Source organism: Rhincodon typus, chromosome 13, assembly GCF_021869965.1.
Source record: "Rhincodon typus isolate 14 chromosome 13, sRhiTyp1.1, whole genome shotgun sequence".
Lineage (NCBI taxonomy): Eukaryota > Metazoa > Chordata > Chondrichthyes > Orectolobiformes > Rhincodontidae > Rhincodon > Rhincodon typus.
In genome coordinates this window covers 27999243-28022547 of record NC_063344.1, presented here as the reverse complement: position 1 = coordinate 28022547, position 23305 = coordinate 27999243, and the positions used below count along the sequence as shown (strand labels likewise).

The 23305-nt window shown below is 40.3% G+C and overlaps 1 protein-coding gene across 5 annotated transcripts in view; it reads right to left on the bottom strand.

Moving 5' to 3' along the window:
• The window catches only part of fxr1 (FMR1 autosomal homolog 1), a 118788-nt gene that overhangs the window by 84377 nt on the left and 11106 nt on the right, over positions 1-23305 (bottom strand). For all 5 annotated transcript variants that reach the window (XM_048604184.1, XM_048604183.1, XM_048604185.1 and 2 more), the window contains exons 2-4: positions 9360-9412; positions 7755-7848; positions 1201-1272 (exon numbers count right to left, since the gene is read on the bottom strand). In XM_048604184.1, the coding sequence (XP_048460141.1) occupies positions 1201-1272; positions 7755-7848; positions 9360-9412 (219 nt within the window). The remainder of the gene's footprint in view (positions 1-1200; positions 1273-7754; positions 7849-9359; positions 9413-23305) is intronic.

Below are 23305 nucleotides of genomic sequence, written 5' to 3'. Positions count from 1 at the left end.
GGTCTAGAAAAAGTCATATCGAAAAAAAAAACTTCTTGAAAATTAAAACGTGACTCCAAATGCCAGCAAAAATATGACTATGATAAAACAACACAGTAACACTCAGTATGTCATCATTAAATGCTGCATTTGGATCCATATGTAATGTTATATCACGTAACTGTTCATGTTTGTTTTTAAAGGACTTGGTAAAAATCCTTGCAGTTTTATGTACTCATGGAGATTTTAGCCAAGCTTGCCATATTTGCTGGTGATAAGAAGACTCAGTGAAACTCCTCTCACTTCCACCTATACACACCCAAATCCCATTCCAACCACTTCGTCCACACACCATACACATGCACACTCACTCATCAACCCTTTTTAACCTCCACTCCACTCACTCAGCATTCCTCTTCCCAAACCTCATCTCCATCTTACCCGCTCCCAACCAGGCCCCATTTGATAGCCATTCCCTCTTCCACTGCCAACCACGCAAAGGTTTCCTCCCCACCAATGCCAAACTACTCACCTCTCCTCCTTATCAACCCTCCCCCAACCAGGATTTCTCCTTCCTTTTCAGACTTCGCTCTAGATCACGGTCAGTACTCCTACTTTAGCAGGCTGTGGCTTCTCTTTAACCAGCACCACCAGGATGTGTACTAGTAGCAAATGGCAAACCACTGACCTCGGTCAAGAGCTCAGGTTCAGATCTCAGAAACCAACAGGCCATTGAGTGTAGCCTTTTATGTCAAAAAGGCACTTGGTACTGTTGGCAGTGATAGAGGTGGTGCAAACAGGCAACAGCTATCAAGAGTAGGATATGGACAGGGGCACACAAAGCTGAAATCTGCCGCACGAGACCAGAGCCAGAGTCTCATGCCCATTTACTTTGCCAAACAGCAAAAATTTCTTTTAATAAAACCATAAGTACTAGAGAAACTCAGCAAGTCCAGCAGCACTTGAGAGAAAGAGAATAAACATCGAGTCCAATATGATTCTTTTGTCCTGTTAACTCAATTCCTTTTTCCACCAACTGCCAGACCTGCTGAGTTTCTCAAGCATTTTGTTTTTATTTCAAACCTCCAGGGACCACTGTACTTTGCTTTCAGTTCAAATATTTCTCATCCTTGACTAGCATAATTTGCAGGTCAAGTATTTCTGTTTAAAAAATATACAATCCAGTTTAAAATTTCTCGATCATTTGAAATATTAACTTACATCTCCTTTCATCATCCGAACTCTGGCAAGCCACCATCCACATGGCTCTTGTTCGTTTGCTCGAGAATAAACCTGAGAGAATGGTAATAAAAATGAAGAAATAATATCAGTGAATGATTCAGGCAAAAGTTTTCATTATTACACACCACGTTCTCATTCCAAAAGAAAAGTAAATTTTCAAGAGGAGATAGAGTCTGCAAAGGAATATAGCTAAGTTAATCGACCAGGTAAAAATTGGGCAGATGAGGTACAACACAATTAAATGTGAATTTGTCCTTTTCAGCAGGAAGGATAGAAAACTGTTTACTATTCAAAAGAAGAGATTACAGAATTCAATGGTACTGAAGGATTCAAGTGTCCATCTACAGAGAATTCTTTTGATGTGGAAGAACACCAATCCTCCATTATATCATCATTGACTCTCCAAGCACTTTGACTCAGTGTCAAACTCCAGCCCTTCTTCACAATCTTGCACATTATTCAAATGAATAATCAACCAATGCCCTTTTGAATGCCTCAATTGAACCTATTTCCACGTATGCATTTCAGAGCCAAACGACTCGTCTGGAAGTTTTTGTCAAATCACATTGCCTTCTTTTGCAAAACCCTTCAAAACTACGCCCTCTGGTTCATGATTCTTTTTCAAACGGGAATAGTTTCTCCCTGTCTGCTCTGCCCAGACCACTCATGATTTTGAAATTTATCAGATCTCCTCTTTGCCTTCTCCTCTTCAAGAGAAACAGCCCCAACTTCTCCAATTTATCCTCAGAACTGAAGTGTTTCATCCACGGAATCATTAACGTAACGTTGGAAAGGATGTGAATGCATTGGACAAAGTGTGGGACCCAGAACCGTACACAATACTCCAGCTGATCTAACGAGTGCCCTATACAAGTTCACGCTAACCTCCCTATTCTTGTACACTACATCCCTATTAAGCCTGGAAAACTACATGCTTTATTTACAAACCCTGTTACCTGACCTTAATTTCTTTTTCGTCTAATTTTTTTTGAAGAAGTCCAAAACTAGAGGACATAGGTTTAAAGTGAGAGGGGAAAATATGAAAGTGACCCAAGGGGCAACTTTTTCATGCAGAGGGTGGTGCATGTATGGAATGAGGTGCCAGAGGTATTAGAGGAGGCTGGTACAATTACAACATTTAAAAGGCATCTGGATGGGTACATGAACAGGAAGGGTTGAGGGATATGGGCCAAATGCTGGCAAATGGGACTAGATTAGTTTATGATATCTTGTCAGCATGGACAAGCTGTAACAAAGGGTGTGCTCCCATGTTGTACATCTCTATAACTCTAATGTCAATTATGAAACCACTGCCAACTACCATAAGAACTCATCTGGTTCACTTACTTCCTTTAAAGAAAGAAAATCGGTCATCCTTACCAAATCTGGTCTACCCATGAATCCACATCTTCAACAACTTCATTGACTCTATGCACCCTCTGAAGTAGCTTAGAAGCAATTCAGTTGTACTAAAGTGCTAAAAAACCGTAAAGAAAGAAGCTAGACTGACCACCTGATGACAATCTAGGCACTGAAAATGACAAACACAGCTCTGCCGATCCTGCAAAGTCTTCCTTACTAATATTTGGGGACTAACGTAAAAATTGGGATATCTGTCTCAAACTAGTCAAGCAACAGCCCAACATAGTCTTAATTGCAGAATCACACCTCATATTCAATCCAGCACCTTCTCTATCCTTGTTCTTTCCATTCAGTTGGTCAAGATATTAATATACAATTGAAAGGGAATTTTCCGAGAGTCCTCAGCATTGGGTCTGGACCCAATTAAATCTCATGCAATCAGGTCAAAAGTAGACAAGGAAACCCCCTGCTGATTGCAATGTACTCCCACTCCATCACAGTTGGATGAAACAGTACTTCTCCATGTTAACCACCACTTGGAGGAAGTACAGAATGGCAAACGCTCAGAACGTATATTCTGGGTGAGGAACTTCAATGTATATCATGAAGAATTGCAAGAGGACATGCCAGAAACAAAACCAGACAAACCTAAAAATGAAGTGCCAAACAGATCAAGCTACAACACAGGGTTCCACACATACTAAACACCATAAACAGACAGTGATAGGCAGACATAAGCAATTCCAAAAGTATCAGAGTCAAGCTCCACAATCCAGCCACAACTAGTTGCCAATGGTGGTGGACAACTAAACAATTCACTGGAGAAGGATAATTCTGCTCCCCTCCGCACCCCCCTCCCCCCCTCCAATTATACCATCCTCAATGATAGAGGTGCTCTGCACAGCTGTGCAAAAAAATAAAGAGCAAAAGCCTACATCAGCATCCTATGGTGGTCTGCAGCATTGCATCTCAGTCTTCAGCCAATCTGAATCATTTTACACGATGCCAAGAATGAGCTGGAGGGGTAGAATATTGAAAAGGCTACGGGCCCTGACAATATTCCCACGACAGTACTGAGGATTTGTTCTCCAAAACCTGCCATACACCTAGCCAAGCTGTTGCAGTACAGACTCATTGCCATATACCCGACAACACACAAAACTGTTCAGGTTTATCCTGTTCACCAAAAGCAGGACAAATCCAATCTGGCCAGCTGTCGCCCAACCATACTATTCTTGATCATCAGTAGGAAGTGATGGAAGGGGTCATTGATAGCACTGTCAGTCAGTACCTGCTTTGCAATAACCTGCCCACTGATGGTCAGTTTGCATTCTTCCAGGGCCACTCAGCTCCTGATCTCATTACAGCCAAACAGCTGAACCCTAAACGTGAGGGGACAGTGACGGCCCTCGATATCAAGGCTGCATTTAACCAAGTATGGCAGAGGAACCTTAACAAAACTAGGGTCACACCTAGCATATAAAGGAAGGTGGTTGTTGGTGCTCAGTCATCTCAGGTCCAAGACATCACTGCAGCAAGTCCTCAGGGTAGTGTCCTTTGCTTTACATTCCCCAGCTGCTTCAATGACCTTCCCTTCATCAAAAGGGTCAGACGTGGAGATGGTCATAGATAATTATATGATTCCTCAGATACTGAAACGGTCCACATCCAAATGCAGCAAGACGAGGACAATACACAGCTTGGGACCTATCAGTGGCAACTAACATTCATGCACACAAGCGACAAACAATGACCATCTCCAACAAGACAGAATCTAAGCATTGCCCTCGTCACTAAATACGCCAATACCACCGCTCTGGGGGGTTATAATTAACCAGAAACTGAAGGGAACTAGCCATATACATACTGTGGTTGCAAAAGCAGGTCAGAGATTAGAAATCCGGCAGAAGGTAGCTCACCTCCTAACTTTCAAAAGCCAATTCACCATCTACAAAGATTCAGACAGCTCCAACAACAATCAGGAAACTTGACACCATCCAGGCCAAAGTAGCCCATATGATTGGCAACACATCCACAAATGTTCACTCCTTCCACTACCAATCCATACCGGCAACCACAAGACACCCTGCAGAAATTCACCAAGTCTCTTTAGATAGCACCTTCCAAGCCCACAGCCACCACCATCTAGAAAAATGAGGGCTGCAAATACATTGGAGTTGCAGCACGAGGTAACGCACTGCATTTCTTTCAATGTCACTGGATCAAAATCCTTGAGCTCCCTGCAAAAGTTAGTACTTCAGTCGTAATACAAAATCAATGATTCTAAATGCACTTTTTGTATTAGGTTTAAACTTCTACTAGCAGGTGGTTAGTTTTGGATCTATTTTATCTGCTGCATCCTCTCTTTCATGCACTGTTTTATCCGATTGTCCTTCTCGGTCTTGCTATTTTGTGTTGCCCCAAAGTGTCTCTCTTGTATAGTTTTATCTAATTCCTGCGCATGCTCCCTCTCGCACTGTTTTATCTGGCGTCTGCTCTGTGCATGGTGCTGTTTTATCTGGAACATGAATCAGAAAATTAACATGCAGACACATCAAGTTGCTAGCAAGGTAAATGGGACACTGTTGCTTATCGAAAGGGAAATGGAATATAAAAGTAACAAAGTTTTATTACAACTGTACATTGTCTTAGTTAGAATCCAGAAGCTTGACATCATCCAGGATCAAGCAGTCCATTTTACTGGCAGCACATCCACAAACAACCACTCCCTCTACAACCAATACTCAGTAGCTGCAGTAGATGCACCACAGGAATTCACCAAGATCCTCACAGAGCACCTTCCAAACCCACAACCACTTTCACTTAGAAGGTCAAGAGCAGCACAAAATGTGAACATCACCACTCTAAGTTCCTCTCCAAGCCACTCACCATCCTGATTGAAGGAATGTGATCTATTCCCAGTTTCACTGGGTGAAAACCCTGGAATTCCCTCCCCAATGCCATTGTGAGTCAACCCACAGCAGGTGGACTGCAGCTGTTCAAGGCAGCTCACTGCCACCTTCAAGGGCAACTAGGGACAGGCAATAAATGACAATCAGCCAGGGGCGTCCAAATCCCAGAGGAAAAGACCTTAATCCTGCCTAACAAAAGATATCTCAATTTTAAATTAACAACTGATCGAGCATGAATTTCCATTCGTCAAAGAAAGCTCCAAACTTCTACTTGCTCGTGTATAAATGTGCTTCCTTATTTCACATCCGAAATCTCTGGCTGTAATTTTTTGACAACACCATTTGTTCTAAACATCCTTGCAGACCGTATTGCTTCCCCTTACTATAAAAAAAATCTTCAGCCAAGTCATGTCTTAGCCATCTAAGTTCCAGAAAATACAACCGTAGTTTTTTCTTTAAAAAAGATCTCTGCTTGTAACATTACTTTGGGAATCTAGGTGTCATTCTGGAAAATTTATTTTGCACTCCCTTGTAGGTCAATATATTGTCCATAAAATATAGCACTCAGACTACTCTCATTAATCGAGGTGTGGTCTTCACCAGGGATTTGTCAGCTGAAACATGAAAAAAAACTCAGATGTTATTAAATAAATATTTCAAGAAATTTTTCGAAAACAAGGAGGAAACAAATGACATCAAGTACGCATCCTGTACATGTCAGGACTTTGACGAAGCAAAGCTCTAGAAGTATTTAAGGCTCTGAAAAGGAGTATATTCCTTGACAAACAAATGATTCCAGGATTCTAAGGAAGTGAAGTACAAGTGATGTCAACATTTATATATTTTCAATTAACTTAATGGTACTCTGCTAGACATATAGAAAAATGCAGCTTCTATTTGTCATATTCAAGATGTGATTACATCCCGCAGCTATTGATTGATTGTATAACCGTTAAATTTTGCCAATAAATGGAATTAGACTAAGGAGTATCATTTGGATGAAAATATCCTAATCTGGAAAAAAATTAAAAGACACTACAATCCTGCATGTAATCAGTCGCATTTTTGCATATAATATGCATGTGAACATGAAACTTTTCATTCATTTGTTGGTAAAATGTCATTTCAAAAGTTTAATGCTGTGATTGTTGACATTACTTTTCTTCATTAGTTACTGAATAATGGCAAGAAACTAGATTTTATATTTATATTAGGACATCCCAAAGCATGTTACAGTTAATGAAGCACTAAGTGCAAAAACAGAAGTTGCTGGAAAAGCTCAGCCGGTCTGGCAGCATCTGTGACAGAAAAAAAAGTCAGTCCTGAGGAAGGGTCACCAGATCCATAACATTAACTCTGAATTTTTTTTCTTCACAGACACTGCCAGATCGGCCGATCTTTTCCAGCAACTTCTGTTTTTTTGTTCCTGATTTACAGCATCTGCAGTTCTTTTGGTTTTTATTAAGCACTAAGTGCAGTCAGCATGGATTGTGATTTGGAAGGGAAGATGCAGGTCAGTGTTCCCTTGTATCTGCTGTCCCTGTTCTAAGTAGTAGGGCTCATGGGTTTGGAAGATGCTGTCAAAGAAAACTTGGTGAGTTGATGCAATATATCTTTTACATGATACACACTGCTGCCAAATGTGTGTCAGTGTTTAATTGAGTACACATGGAAGGTGGTGAAAGGGGCATCAATCAACTAGTCTGCTTTGTCCTGGATGATGTAGAGCTTCTTCAGAGCTGTTAAAGCCGCATTTTTTCAGGCAAGGGGAGAGTATTTAATGATACTCTCACTTTGTCCCTTGCAACTAGTGGACAGGCATCAAAGGAGCCAGGAGGCGAGTCAGTCACCTCAAAATTCCGATCCTGTGACCTACAGTGCTTAAGACATATAATAAACATATACAGAAATAAACATCAACTTTAGTTACTCAGTAGCAATGAATAGTGGCAAACAATATTTGGATTACATTTAACAAGATGTGTCAAAGGCGCAAATTTAAGATGTATTAATTGGAAAGGATACTTAAAAGAATTCTTGAGGCATGACTTTAAGCAAAACATTGATTATACTTTATCTTTCTGAAATTGTGCATCTAAAAGCTAATTTCAGAACAGTGCTTTTTTGTAGATAAAATTCACTTTTCTTTTTAATACAAAATAGCTTAAAAAGATGCATGTGGAACTTAAATAAGCTGGCTATCAGAACTAATTTGGTTACTGTTTGTTTTATCTAGCTTCACAATTATTTGAAACTCACCTCAACCTCATCGCCTTCGCTAATCTCCTTTTTGAGATCAGAAGGGGGTGGTAATCGCACATCACAGAAAGGAATCCGACGTGCTGGTTGCCAACTATTAAAAAAGGAAAAGTAATTGGAATCAGGAAAATAAATCTTCAATTAAGCATGTTTTCTGACAGAGTACCTTTAATTCCCTCCCTTTAGAATTAAAAGATGAAGTGTATGAATTCAGTGATTTACCAGGTTCCTATGAATACATTCAGAATTTTAAAAACTTAGAGAAGTGCTGAAATAAAGATATTTTGCAAAAAAGTCCAGCGTTGCATATGGTTCTGGAAGGTCATATGTTGGAGACTACATTAAATTCCACCGAATCTAACAGTGTCCTGGGATGGGAAAAGCTCAAACCATCTTAGGATCTTAAAGGATGAAGACCTATCTACTAGTCTCCCAAAGTATGCAACTTGTACTTTGTTGCTATCATGCAATAAACTGCATATTGTTTAAGACAAGTTCCTCGTGTTAAGGCTCATAATGGTCTTCATTGTAAACCACAGAGCCACAGATATACAGCACAGTAACAGACCTTTTAGTCCAACTCATCCATGCCGACCAGATTTCCTAAATTTATCTGGTCCCATTTGCCAGCGTTTGGCTCACAGCCCTCTAAACCCTTCCTATTCATGTACCTATCTTGATGCCTTTGAAATGTGGTAATTGTGCCAGCCTCCTCCACTTCCTCTGGTAGTACACTTCATACACGCATCACCCTCTGCTTGAAACTCTTGCCCCTCAGGTCCCTTTTAAATCTTTCTCCTCTCACCTTAAACCTATGCCCTCTAGCTTTGGACTCCCTACCCTGGGAAAAAGACCTTGGCTATTCACCCTAACCATGCCCCTCATGATTTTCTAGATCTCCATGAAAGGTCACCCCTCAGCCTCTGATGCTCTAGGGAAACAATAGCCCTAGTCTGTTCAGCTTCTTCCTATAACTCAAATACTCCATCCCGGTAACATCCTTGTAAATCTTTTCTGCACCTTTTTAAGTTTTACAAAAGCTTTTCTATGGCTGATGGAGGAATGGAGAATAGAAGGTGAAGGACAGGGCATGGAGGGTGGTAAATGGGTGAAGGAGAGAGGTGTGGGCCGGGGAGATGGTGAAGGGAGAAGTTGTATGGAATGGGGAAATTGTAGGAGATGGAGAATGGGGTGTGGGATAGGTGAAGAGGGAAGTTGTAGGACGATGGGGATGAAGGGGCTAGTCGTGGGGAATTGTCAGAGATGGGGACCAAATAGACCTTCAGATCTAATCAAGGAAAAAAGGGACAGTGGCAGCAAAATTACCTCAACAATAAAATGGTAGTGGTTGGCATAGCAGCATATACATCATACATAGCTGTACCAAATAATTATTCCATTCCAAAATGTTTGAGTGACCTCTGGTGAGGGAAAGAACAGAGGAAGTAGTAACAGAATGAAGACTCATTCAGAAACAGTAATTATATGTTGGTACATAGGAACACTATTGAAAAGAAATAGGCCTCAGACTTAAAACATGTTTCAGTTGCTCTTTGATGCAATTATTTAGAATTTAATTTTATCACTTGAATATAAAGTACTTACTTGTTCTCAAAATTAACAGCAACTGAATCTTCAAATACATCTTTTACGAATGCCTAAAAGAAAAATAAATTATAACTAGAATTTACAATTAGTACAGTGCTTAGGACATAATAAATATATACAGAAATAAACATCAACTTTACTGCCCCCATAACTGCAGTGATAGATTCAAATGAGGTGGTATTCCTTAGAATTGTGAAATCAATTCTATTATATCATTCTTATTGCATTTTAATACTCTACATTAATCACAAGTCTAAACTCTGTTAAAGCCATACTATATCAGGGTATCTATTCACAATACATATTAATGATTTGAATGGAGGAACTACATGTAATACAGCAAACTTGCAATTAAAAAACACCAACGGGACCAGGAGTGTACCAGTTGATTATCAGAGCCTCTACTTCGATGTAAAAACACATTCTAAGTAATAGAAATGTAATGTGGGGTATATACACCGTTATACTTTATTTACAGCGTAAATCACCTAAATAATGCAACTTCACTTTAAATTTTAAAAAAAAAAACAACTTACTGGCTGGGAGCCTTCTTCCTTGCAACCTCAACTGACTACTCCGACATTGCAGAGATCATAACACAGCAAATTTCAGGTATGCAATTTTTACCTGTTTACCAAGTGTGCCAGTTAAAACAAAGTTTGCTGTATTTCCAAGTTTGCAGACAAAGCTGGATGGGAGGGAGAACGATGTAGAAATGCTTCACTCTGCCTTAGGCAAGTTGTGGGAGTGGGCAAACGCACGGCAGATGAAGTATAATGTGGACATGTATGAAGTTATCCACTTTGGTAGCAAAAAAAAACAAAAGGTAGATTATGTGAGTGGCAGTAGATTGGGAAAGGGGGAGGTACAATGAGATCTAGGCACCCTTGTACACAAGTCACTGAAAGTAAGCACGCCATACAGCAGGGGTTAAAGCTGGCAAATGGTATGGTGGGCTTCACAGCGGAAGGATTAGAGTACAGGAGCAGGATGTTCTGCTACAATTGTACAGAGAATTTGACAGACCATACCTGAAGTGGTGTGTTACAGTTGTGGCCTGAGGACAGATGTTCTGGCTATGGAGTGTGTGCAATGAAGGTTTAACGGACTGATTTCTGAATTGATGTACAAAGAGAGACTAGATTCATTAGGACTATATTCACTGGACTTTAGAAGCATGAAAGGGGAGAAATCTAATAGAACATTATAGATTTCTATCAAGACTAGACATGGTAAACACAGCAGAGGATGTTCCCATGACTGGGGAGTCCAGAACCACGGATCCCAGTCTAAGGATATGGAGTTGGCCATTTAAAACTAAGTTGACTTCACCCAGTGAGAGTGGTGAATCCGTGAAATTCTCAGCCACAGAAAACAGTTGAGGCCAAAGCATTGAACATTCTCAAGGTGGTTGATATAGCTCTTGGGACAAATGAACCAAAGGGCATGGGGAGAAAGCAAGAACAGGGTACGGATTTGAATAATCAGCCATGATCATACTGAATTGCAAAGCAGGCTCAAAAAAGGACCAAATGGCCTTCACCTGCTCCTCTGTTCTGTTTCTATAAATGAGGCAGCTAAATGTAACTGGACAATGACTGCAAAAAACAAAAGAATGTCAACAGCAAGTTTGGCCTAGAGAGTTTATATTACAAATTTTGATATCTGATATGCAGATGGCTAACGGGGCACTCTACTTCAGAAATAATAATGCAAATTTTCCACTCACCAGACATTCATTATGCCAGCTTAAAAAGGAGTTGCACATGGGGTTCCTGTGAAATCCCTACTGTAGCATACGGAGAAGGAACTGCTCAGGAAATCGAATTGTTCACTGGAAAGTTCCACTGTGCCTTGAACCCTCCTAGCATTTCTAATTAAACTGGAGACTTTGATGAAATGAAAGTAAATAATTACTCAGGGGTTACCAAGTTACACTATTTAATAGTCCAACTCCTGAGTAATTATTTAATTGATTCCAGATTTGCCTCTCAAACCCCTAAGTACAACTGCCAAGACCTTGAACTCGACATAACAATCCTGTCATTCCACTTTTCCCTCTGCTGGGCCCAACATCCAGGAACCCTGCCATACCAGACCAGACCTCACATTTAAGTCAGACCCAACATCCAACCTCCCCACTTGACCCAATTTCACCCACCACTCCCAATATACCCTAAACATTGCACCAGTGATCTTGGCCCTTGCACCCTTCTGGGAAAGGCAGGGAGACAGGAGGAAGGTCTGGCAGGGGGCAAGAGGAGAAAGCAAAGCCAAGCAAGACATGGCTGGGCAGAACTAAACCAAGAGTCAAGGCCAGAAGCAAGGCCAGAGTTAGACAAAGTAGACCGCACCAAACCTGGACATGGTGATGAGATGCCAGGCTGGGAGGCATGACACTTGGTCCATAGCCAAAATAAAAGGGGTGCATGTCTGGGTCTAAGGCAGTGTAGTACTGGATATTGAATTGCAATGGCAACACCAAAGCACACAATGAGTACATAAAAGCAAAAGCTGACTACAAAAGAATAAATATTAAACCGAAATAACGTATGAAATACAACGTTAAAATGGTATCTACCTGGACAGGTAGAAAGTGGTTTCATTGCAAGTATATGGAGGTTTTGGTGAGACCACGCCTGGAGTAGTGTGTGTAGCTTTGTTCTTCTTCTCCAAGGAAAAATATACTTGCTTCAGAAACAGTACAACAAAAAAAAGTTAACCAAACTGCAATGAAGGAATTGGCTGATGAAGCAGAATGAAATAAACTGGTCCTTTATTCGCTGGTGTTAAAAAGAATGAGAGGTGTTTCCATTCAAACATTCAAAATTCTTACAGGGCTCAACAGGGTAGATGGAAGGATGTTTCCCCTGACCTAGGGGGATGAGGTCTAGAACCGGAGCACTGGCCATTTAGGACTGAAAAGAAGAGGAATTTCTTCATTTAGAGGCTGGTGAATCTTTGAAATTCTCTGCCCCAGTGTGTTATGGATGCTCAATCATTGAGTATATTCATGACTGAATGCAATGAATTTCTATCAAAAGAAAAGGAAATAATGAAGCAAAATGGTGGTCTGGTAGCAGAACAACTATTATCTCACTGACTGTGGGAAGCAGGCTCAACAACTAAATGGCAGAGTCCCGTTGCTAGTTATTTTTGCAAATGTTCTTCAAGTACTGTGCCTCTGTTCAGCAATCTACCATCATCCCTAAAAACCAAGCACTGACCCATCTTGCTTTCAAACTATCACCAACCTTCATTTCCTTTCCAATATTCTTAGACATATTGATGTCTCCCAAATGGTTCCCATTTTTCTCAGACTCCTAAGTCTGAATCCCTCCAACTTGGTTTTTGTCGCAGCAATACTACCAAAACAGATCTCTGCAATCTTTAGAAGACAAGTTATGTGACACCCAGCTGTACTTTAGGTTAGGATCTTAGCTGATGTCATTACTGGTATGAAATCAGACTTGACAGTGGTTTTTGTTTTATTTAACAAGGTGATCTCTCACTGAAAAAAACATGTAATGCTGTAGATTTGGTTTTAACAATAAAACAGAAGTTCATTACACAAAAAAAACCAAGGTATTTATACAGCACAACTTGAAAAATTTTTAAAAAAGCAGTAAAATTCTATTTTCCGTTTATCCAAACAACAAACCTTCAGCAGTACTTCAATACCAGAGTTTGCTTCCCAATTATATGTATAGGTTTGGCTTAACTGTTTCTTTCAATTCCCAGTCAGGGCAGTCTGTTAGCTGCTTTCTTGAGTATTCAGCCAACTGAGCTTAAAGTCTTTCTCAGTTTCAATTAACCCCTTCAGGGTTCTAATCAAACACTTCTGGGCAAACTCTCCAAGTAAAACCCATACATCAAGGTAATTGATTTCTAATTTTACTGAACTTATTCCTTACTCTAGGAAAACTGTTTCCTGCATCCACGACATCCGCAAGTTGATTTGTTAAGGGGAAACAATCACCAAGATTTTGAACTGAAAAGGAGACTAATGCACTTCAATGCTTATCATGTCTGCTTCAAAAACTAACTCTCAAATTCCCCATTACCAACGTATCCAGGATCTCTCTCACAGGTTTCAAAAATTAAAATACCATGGTCAAGAAAGCCTGACAACCATTAAACTCCCTTGTACACCCAAAATAAACCTGCATACCACTAGATCAAAATCCAAACTGTGGAAAAATCAATGTCACAATGACCACAGCTTGTTCAGGATCCAGTACTGAACAAGCAAAACATTTCTTTCAACTAAATATTTTGAAGACTAGTGGCTTTACCTTCAGTCCCCAACAGAAGCCCTACTTTCCAGCTACCAATTCCTATTCCCAGCCTCAACAAATGTCAGGTAATGTCCAATGTCTTTGGTGTCTTCTCTAACTAATGATGAAATTTCAATCATATCACCATACCCATCAGCATACCACGCCTTATATTCCACCAAGAATACCCCAACCCCACCCAGTCCATCTGCAACTAAAACCTTCATCCAAGACTTGGTATCTCTCGATTTAAATATTCTACCTCACTCCCGTCAACCTCCAATGTCCTAACCTGCCTACAAAAGTTTCATTTCTCATGTCCTTGATCATACCAATCCCTGTGCACCCATTACCTCTGCGATCACCAAACAAGTTTGCTGTTAGTTAAGTATTGCCTCAATTTTTATTTGATCATTGTTTCTGAACTCCTCATGGTCTTGCCCCTCCCCACCTGTGATATGCCCTTCAAGAATTATAATTGGAAGAAGATCCTTTATTGTCACATGTACTCATGTAGAGTACAGTGAAATGTTTACAATCTTTGGTACAAAGTACCTAGGTACCAGTCTTAGATCAAAAAAAGGAATAAAAAGAAAAGTTGCATTACCTTACAGTGATTCATAGTATAAGTTAGATACAAGACATAGTTAAAAGGATAAACATTATAATCAGATAAACATTACACTGCAGTAGCTCAGTGCAGGGGCTTCCACACATGGTCTGACCAGCTTCACAAGCCACTGACCAACCACGCCAGACCCCAGTCCAACCACCGCCCCTGCTCTGCTCTGGCTCTCAGCTGCTCCAAGGTTAAGTCTTCTTATCAGAAAAGAAAACACTTTAAAATCTTAGAGAGAAAAATAAAATCAGATGGGCAGGGTGGGGAGTGGACAAATTGATGAACCTTGGGCTTGGGAGCCCAAAAGCCGTCTACTCTGCTGTCATCTTTGTTCTTGCGGACTCTGAAGCCAGTTGTAAAAGGAGCTTGTGATCCGTGTCTAGGAGCGGTGAACCATGGGGGAGCGCAGCTGGGACACATTTCTTCCCCACCTCAAGATGAATCCTCATGTTCTCTCCTGGAGCTGATGAACGGCATAATTATTTTAAGCGTTCTGCAAAGGAAATCCATGCCTTCAACCACCTTGACCCAAGATCTAGAATTCCTAACGTCAATCTCATTACTCCAATAAAGAAGCTTTTGAAAATCTACCTCTTTGATCAAGTATCGAGTCATCAGCCCAATTACTATCTTGTGAGAGTCTACAATTTAGGTCTCTGACGCTCCTGTGAAATACCTTGGGACATTTTACTGTTGAATGCACTACATAAAGTGTAATTTGTGGTTGCTGTAATTATCTTTCTTGCTGATTAGAAAAAGAATTTGCCACTGATTCCTTGAAACCCACCAAGGCAGCTCAGCAAATTAGAAATCTGACTTTGAACAGCTAATGCTGTTATAATTCCAATATATTCTCACAATGATTATCAAAACACTTCACACCTTTAGCTGGTTAAAGAAAAGATGGAGAAACATGGAATGAATTTTTAGGTGACCAGCTTCAATGCTGGGAACAAAATCGCATTTTCACTTGTAGTAATGTCAATAGTGAATCGTATAGCATCAAACATGCTTTAGTGGACAGAACTCTTGCTGCGAATAAGAACATTGTGATTTCAAGTTTCAAGTGAAATCCAGAAATTTTGATATAAATTCCAAACTAACAATCCAATGCTACATTGTTAGGCAGTGTAGTCTTCAAGATGTGACACTAAATCAAGGTCCATATGCACACTCTGGTCGACACAGCACATAATTTCAAATAGCAGGGCCAGTATCTCCACATTCTGACCAATATATACTTAGCGACAACACAATGAATGACCATCTAGATAGTACTATACTGCTATTTGTTTAAGGTCACTTTGCACAAACTAACTGTTGCATTTCCTAAATTACAAAGGACAGTTCCAACTGGAGTTCCAAAAAGTACTGTACTGGCTGTAAAAGACTGTTGGTTTGTACAAACTCATTTATTGTTTTAAGACATCAGCTGTTCCAGCACAACTCATTAGGGACTAAAATCCCCCACTCATTTTGCCAACCAAAATGCATTCGTCTAACTCCTCCATTTTTATAATGCAAATTTCAATTTTTTTCCTCCCCCAAGGATTCCTATGCCCAACCAACTCATCTCAAACTGTATTTCAACAAAGGTTTCCATTTGGTAAAAAAGTGGCTTTGAATAAGTCATCCTAAACCAAAGTCCACCTCACCACAACAAACACAGAATGTACTAAGGCAAGAGGATGGGAGAACACAACCTCTCACTGTTGAGAGTAACAGCATATGAAATTTCTTTGATCTCCCCTTTTAACCTCACTAAATCCATTTTCTTTGACAAAAAAAATCATTTGTGTACATCATTAGCAAGGCCAGCATTTATCACCCTCAAAACATAATCACCCTCATGAACTAATGCAGTCCATTTCTGGAGACCCATGGTGTTGTTAGGAATGAAGTAGCCTGTGTTTGCATTCATTATGAACTGCAAAGGTACAGAACCCTGCAATCAGCAAGAAACATCCCTACTTCTGACCCCTATGCCAGAGGGAAGATCACTGAAGCAACTGAAGATAGCTGGACCTAGACCATAGGACACGGAGGAACTTTGGCAACTATGTCATGGGGTCCAAATGATTGGCATCTGAGAACCACAGCCATCTCCCTTTGTGCTCAGTATGATTCCAATTGGAGAAGAGGGCTCATCATGATTTCTACTAATTTTCGCACTACTGGGGCTTCTTGATGCCACATTTACTCAAATGCTGCCTTGATGTTAAGGGCAGTCATTCTCACCAACAAAAACAAACTGCTAAAAAAACCTCAGTAGACCTGGCAACATCTACGGAGAGAAATCAGTGTCAAAGTTTTGGGTCCAGTGACCCTTCTCCACAACAGGCCATTCTCACCTGTGTTTAGCTTTTTTAACCTATATGTGGACCAACATCGTATTAGAGAAATGAGACCTGGAGCACAGTCGTCCTAGCAGAATCCAAATTGAATAGTCACTGAGCAGCAAAAGGAGGTGCTACTACACAGCACTTTCAAATCACTCCTTTCATCCCTTTGCTGATATTTAAGGTAGAATGAAAGAAGAGTAATTGGCTGGATCGAATACATCTTGCTTTTGGTGGATAGGTCATAACTGGAGTCTAAGGTCTACAGGAGATTCTCTTTCACTTCCAACCAGGCAATGTTCCATCTTCTGTTCCTCAAGATGGAAACAGAGTAAGCCTCATTTACCTTCCATGTAATTGCTGATTAAGTTCAATGTTTTACTTAGTTTGCACTGCAAGATGGCCTACTGTTTATTGTAGCTAACTTCTCTTAGTTATCTGTAAATAATGAATTTTGCTCTGGAACTAAAATACCCTCTCAGCAAACACCCAGATAGACTGAAAACAAGAAGTACCCCCATCTCCATATCAACATAGCCTGCTCTGGGCTAACCTATATATGAATTACTCATTTTCAATCTAATGCAGTAAATGAATTTTACCAAATTTTTTTAAACTAATTTAGCTCCAGCTCCCATAACACAAAACCTCTTTGGAAAGCATTTCTGAGGTAAGCTCTGCAGATACGACCTCTCCTGCTAAGTCCACCTGCCCTTTCTTATTGATTTATTTTAACATACACCTAAAATTCATATTACTAAAACTAAAGTTATTCTAAAATGCAGACAGAGCAGAAGAATTTCTGTTCTCAGAGGGTAGCAAATTTGTGGAATACTTTAATCATAAAGGGTTGCCGAGTCTGGGTATTTAAGTATATTCTCAAGGATGAGACAGATTTTTAAACACAAATGGAATGAAGGGTTCTATACAAAAAGCAAGAAAGTGGAGCACAAGATTATCAAATTAGCTATGATCTCATTGAATGGCAGAGCAGACACAACGGGCTGAATGGTTCACTCCTGCTCCAACATGTTATGGTTTGATGGTCTTAATTCTGGAAAAAAGAGAGAGGGGGAGAGAGAGAGGGAGAGAGAGAATGTGAAACCTTAGAATGTTGTGACGATACTATGGCTTTAAGAGGTATATTTTGTCCTTCTTTTTGAGGAGAGGTTTCTATTGAAAACCCACAAAACGTAAGCAGCTTTGAGGCTTTGGGGTTTTTCCCTTTTAAAAAGTTGGAACAATAGAAGCAGCCTGAATGGAAGGGGCAAAGACTTAAGTTTTAGCTTTTCAGTAGGAGCAGTCATTCGGGTGTTGAAGATTTGGAAGCTCCAGTACATCCCTCCATGCTACTCTCGCTCTTTTTGACTTTCCTCTTGGACTGGAGAATTGCCTGAGAGACAATATATTTTTCAGAACTTGCTTTTTTGCCAAGAATGTTCATCAGATATTACTATATTGGAACAGTTACTGTTTGGTAGTAAAATAATCTATTATTCTATTAAGTTTTCCAATTAAGTTGTTATTCTAATTTCTTCTTGTTGTATTTCAACTATAGTGTGTGAGTAATGCGTGTTGCGCTTCAAATCTGTTAGTATGACCAATTGAGTTGTATCCAGAATGAAATACTTCGCACTTGCATTTAATGAAAGAAAAAGTCAGGCTAGACCCTATCTTCTTATTGTAATGTATTTTGAGGGGGTCTAATCTACTCCATAACAATGCCAAGACAAGATTGTTAGCTTCTTTCCTAATAGAGTCAGTAATTGCCTGAAGCTTGCATAGCACAAGCATTTCCTGCTACCCATTCAGCCCAACCCTAGATGTTGTCCAGGTGTTATCACATGATCAGCTTCTTTTTAAATTGGGCCACTGGCAGAGCCATCTTTAAGTGCCCATTCCTAATTAGTTTTCACCGTTTATACCAATGCATTTCAACTAGCATAGGTACATTTACAGCTTTGTTAAAAAGGGAGTTCTAGGAATGTGTCTGGGAAACAAGGAAGGAACAACAATATGGATTCAAATACAGGATATGTAATTGGAGAAAATATTGAAGGTGGTAGTGCTCCGATCCATCGGAGGTAGTTGTCCTTCTAGGTGGTAGCAGTCACAGGTTTGAAAGGTGTTATGAAATGAACCTCAGAACTATTGTAGTTTTCTTTGGTTTCTGGGATAGTGTGGCCAATGAAAGTCAGTGGTGGAGGGAGTGAATGTTCAAGATGGTGGATGGAGTGTTGATCAATCAGGCTGATTTGTGGAGTCAAAGAGAAGTCATTGATGAAGCAGTTGAAGATGGTTAAGGCTAGGTCACAGAACTCACATAACAATGTTGTAGGGCTGAGATGATGATCGAGTTGGAAACCATCACCGTCTTGTGCCTAGAATATCTACAGACATTGGAAATGCTGTGGTTGGTTCGCTCGCCGAGCTGGTCCGTTAGTTTTCAGACATTTCATTACCCTGCTGGGTAACATCATCAGTGCAGCCTCCGATGAAGCACTGTTGTGTTTTCCCATCTGGTGTTTAAACTCTGAGGTCCATTCGATTTGATTACCTCATTTCCGGTTTTCCTTCGCAGTGGTGTATAAATAGGGTCTAGTTGTATGTGTTTGTTAATGGCCTTTTTGGCGGAGAACAGGCATCTAGGAATTCCTGTGCTTGTTTCTGTTTGGCCTGTCCTAGGATCCTGGTGTTGTCCCAATCCAAACACAGCATCCACAACCCGATCTACAAATCTACTCAAGGACGTCGGAGATTTTATCTCTATCCTTGCTGATTTTAGTTTTACCATGGCTCTGTAATGGCACACTCTTTTGGAATATTGCCTTGATATAAAGAGCTCTGTTTCACCACACTTCAAATTTTGATTTATGTGCAAGCTGGGTCAAGGCTGCAATGTCTGGAGACAAGTGGTCATGGTGGAATAAAGTAAGCAGAGGCTTTTGGAATTTACACAACTTCATTGCAATGCTCTTGATCCTTTCCATCACTTGGTTGACAATTAGGAATATTTATCAATGACAGTAAGTGGCTGCAGCAGATTTGTTCTGTCTTGTTAGATAGAATATACCTGGACAATTTCTCACATTGTATAGTTATGTTGTTGCTGCTGTCCAACAGTTTTGCTTTCAGCATGGCCATTTTCAGAACACAGGTCTTCAGCACTACAAGAGAGCTCAAACCTGCACTATTTGACATCTCAGCAATGAATTGAAATAGCTGAGGTCAACATTTATGATGGAGGAAACAGAAGGATCCAAGCAGAAAGGAAGGAACATCCACTTTTTAGTTCTGGCTGACTGGTTTGGGCACTTTTGCTCAAAGATGCTGCGGGCTCTTATGACCCTAGCTGATGGGTAATCTTTTTTCCCTTTATTCATTCACGGGATGAGGGTGTCGCTGGTTATTGCCCATACCTAATTGCCCAGAGGGCAGTTGAGAGTCAACCACATTGCTGTGGGTTTGGAGTCACATCTAGGCCAGAACACGTAATGATGGCAGTTTCCTTCCCTAAAAGGACATCAGTGAGCCAGATGAGTTTTTCCAACAATCGACAATGGATTCACGGTCATTAGATTCTTAATTCCAGATATTTATTGATTTCAAATTCCACCATCTGCCATGGTAGGATTCGAACCCGAGTCCCCAGAACATTATCTGGGTCTCTGGATCAACAGTCCAGCGATAATACCACTAGGCCGTCACGTCCCCTTAAAGTCAGATTTCAGAATAAAATCTAGCTTCAAAGATCACGCATTTAATACTTTTTCAATTGGTTAACTTAGTGGTTAGTCGCTGAAAGATATTCACACCACACTGCAGACTGACATTCTTTAACAGAACATAAATTTAATACACATAAAAAAATTAAAAGCTATATGAGAAGACAGGAAGGTCTTAGCACAAACATCAAAATTAAGTTTCAACATGGCTTAATGTATTTACTTCTACTTCAGGGATTCTCGAAGTACTCTACTGCACCTACATGCTTTCTTGGAAGTGTGCTTAGGTCATAATTCCAAATTGATTTTAACCTTTCAACAAAAAACTTTCACACAACTGACCCACTTCTTGTTTGCTCAATTCCTTCCATCATCTACAAGACAAGTATAATGTAATACCCTCCATTCACATGGATACACGTAGTCCAACAACACAAGAAGCTGATACCATCTAGTACCAAAGCAGCCCACTTGATTGGTGCCCTAACCACAACCTTCAACATTCACTCTCTTCAATACCAACATATAACAAAAACAGTGTATACCATCTACACACCATACTGCAGTAACTCACCAAGATTCCTTTGAAAGCACCTTCCAGACCTACAACTAGTATTATCACAGCAAATACACAGAAACATTGCCAACTGCAAAACTTCCCCTTCTAAGTCACACACCATCCTAACTTGAAACAAAAATCACCCTTCCTTCATTGTCTGTGGGTCCTGGAACTCCCGCCCTAATGGCATTGAAAGCGTGCCTTCACCAAATGGATACAATGATTCAAGACAACAGCTCACCGCACCTTTTCCAATTCGGGATGGGCACTATCATGATCCCAGCTGATTATCCAGACTCCAAAATTAAACCCAGCTTCATAGATTACATATTTAATATTTGGCAAATTAATCAATCTACAGGTGGGCAATAAATGCTGTCCCAATCAGCAATATCCACATTGTGGATAATTTAAAAAAAAAATCAGTACGTTGTCCACTCCTACTACAATGCAGCTCTGGTCAGACAGGACAGGACAGGATGGAAAATTCCTTCCCCCTACTTTTTTCCATCTTTAACATGCACCTGTGATGACAGATGGGATTTCAGTGGAATAACAAGTAGGAGTCGAGTAACAACGACAACTGGACTATAGCATTACTTAATTGGGTAATACATTAAAAATTTGTTTTTCAATAAATCAGGAATAACTTCTAATAAATTAATACTTGAATCAGAATCTGGCCAACTTTTTAAAAATTACACCTAGTTGCTGATACAGTTAATATTTTCAGAATGTATGCTTTTAAAGTGACAAAATCTTGTAAGATTTCACTATTTGTGTATATCTGCCAAAATTGACGCCAGCTCATTAAGAACAAAATCAGTGCTCCACACTGTACAAGGCAAACACTTGTCTTAGCCGTAGAAAAGTCAACCTATAAATTAAATTGAAAAGAACCACAGTTCAACAAATTAGGGATTATAAAGCTTCTTTAACATTCAGTAAAGACAACGAAACAAGACATGTTCAAGATGTACTGGAAATGCAATTAACAATTCTTTTTTACACGAGATTTTGCATTAGGTAAACCAAATGATGTTTTGGGCTAATGTTCTGCAGTTACGAATGTATCCCAATTGCTGGGGATACCAATAGCTTCCAAACAGTGCACAAGATAGTGGGGCCAGTAGCCACTGAAACAGCACGAGACAGTAGTGCTAACGGTTTCCGAAGCAGCACATTAGAGTGTGGGGCTGGCCGCTTCCAAAGCAGCGCACAAAACAGAGGAGACAGCAGCTTCCAAAAACAGCCATGACATGAAGGTGCTGGTGATGGACTGGAGTGGACAAAGTCAGAAGTCAAATGACACCAGGTTATAGTCCAACAGTTCCGAGGGTCACTGGATGCAAAACATTAACTTTGATTTTTTTTCTTCACAGACGCTGCCAGACCTGCTGAGTTTTTCCAGCAACAGGTTTATTTGAAATCACAAGCTTTCAGAGAGCAGCCCCTTCATCAGATGAAGTAAGAGAGAAGCACGTAGACACAGAATTTATAGGCAGAGAGATCAAAAGATCATACAAATGGTGAGTGGAGTGTCGAATAAGAAGTCTCTGCAAATGATCAGAAGTGGTAGATGGTGTGAGTAAACTGTCGACAGCTGAATAACAAGCGAAGGGACGGCCTATAATCCAATTGAGGCAGAGAGAGAATTACAAAACATTACAAATAAGACGGTGCAGGTGACAAACCCAAATGACTGGAACATGATTGGTTAGACCCCTGGCTATACCTAAGTAATGAGTAATGTAAAACTGTACAAACTAATTAAACATCATAATTTATCAAGGTGGTGGTGTCAAACAGGACAGCGAGGAAGATTTTACAGATACAGAAGTGTGATAGTGTGACACAATCATGGTTGAGGCCATCTTCATGGGTATGGAACTTGGCTAGCAGTTTCTACTCAGCAATTTTGGGTTGTTGTGTATCTCAAAGGCCACTTTAGAGGTCGCTTACCCGAAGATCAGAGGCTGTTTGTTCTTCACAGCTGAAGTGTTCCCTGACTGGGAGGGATCATTTCTGTCTGGCAATTGTTGCACAGTGTCCACTCATCTGTTGTCGTAGCATCTGCATGGTCTGCTTGAGAAGGCCGCTGCCCTAGGTGCGGCATGTACGCTCAAGATGCGTTAAATGCCAGGTTCATCAGCCACGCTCATAAGATAGTGCAGAACCCAAGCAAAACGTAATGTCATTCATGCTCTCGAGACCAATTGCAACATTGTCAAACATGAAAAGGAGGTGCCATCATCATGCACAATAGAACAGACTACTGCAAAGAAGCATATACCGACAACTGAACAACCAGGAACACTACAGACAACTACCTGCCGATCCAACCAAAGAACACACCCATCAACTCAACACACTGATCAGGACCTTCAGAGTATTCTATGCACTCTCATCCCGCATAGGAGACTT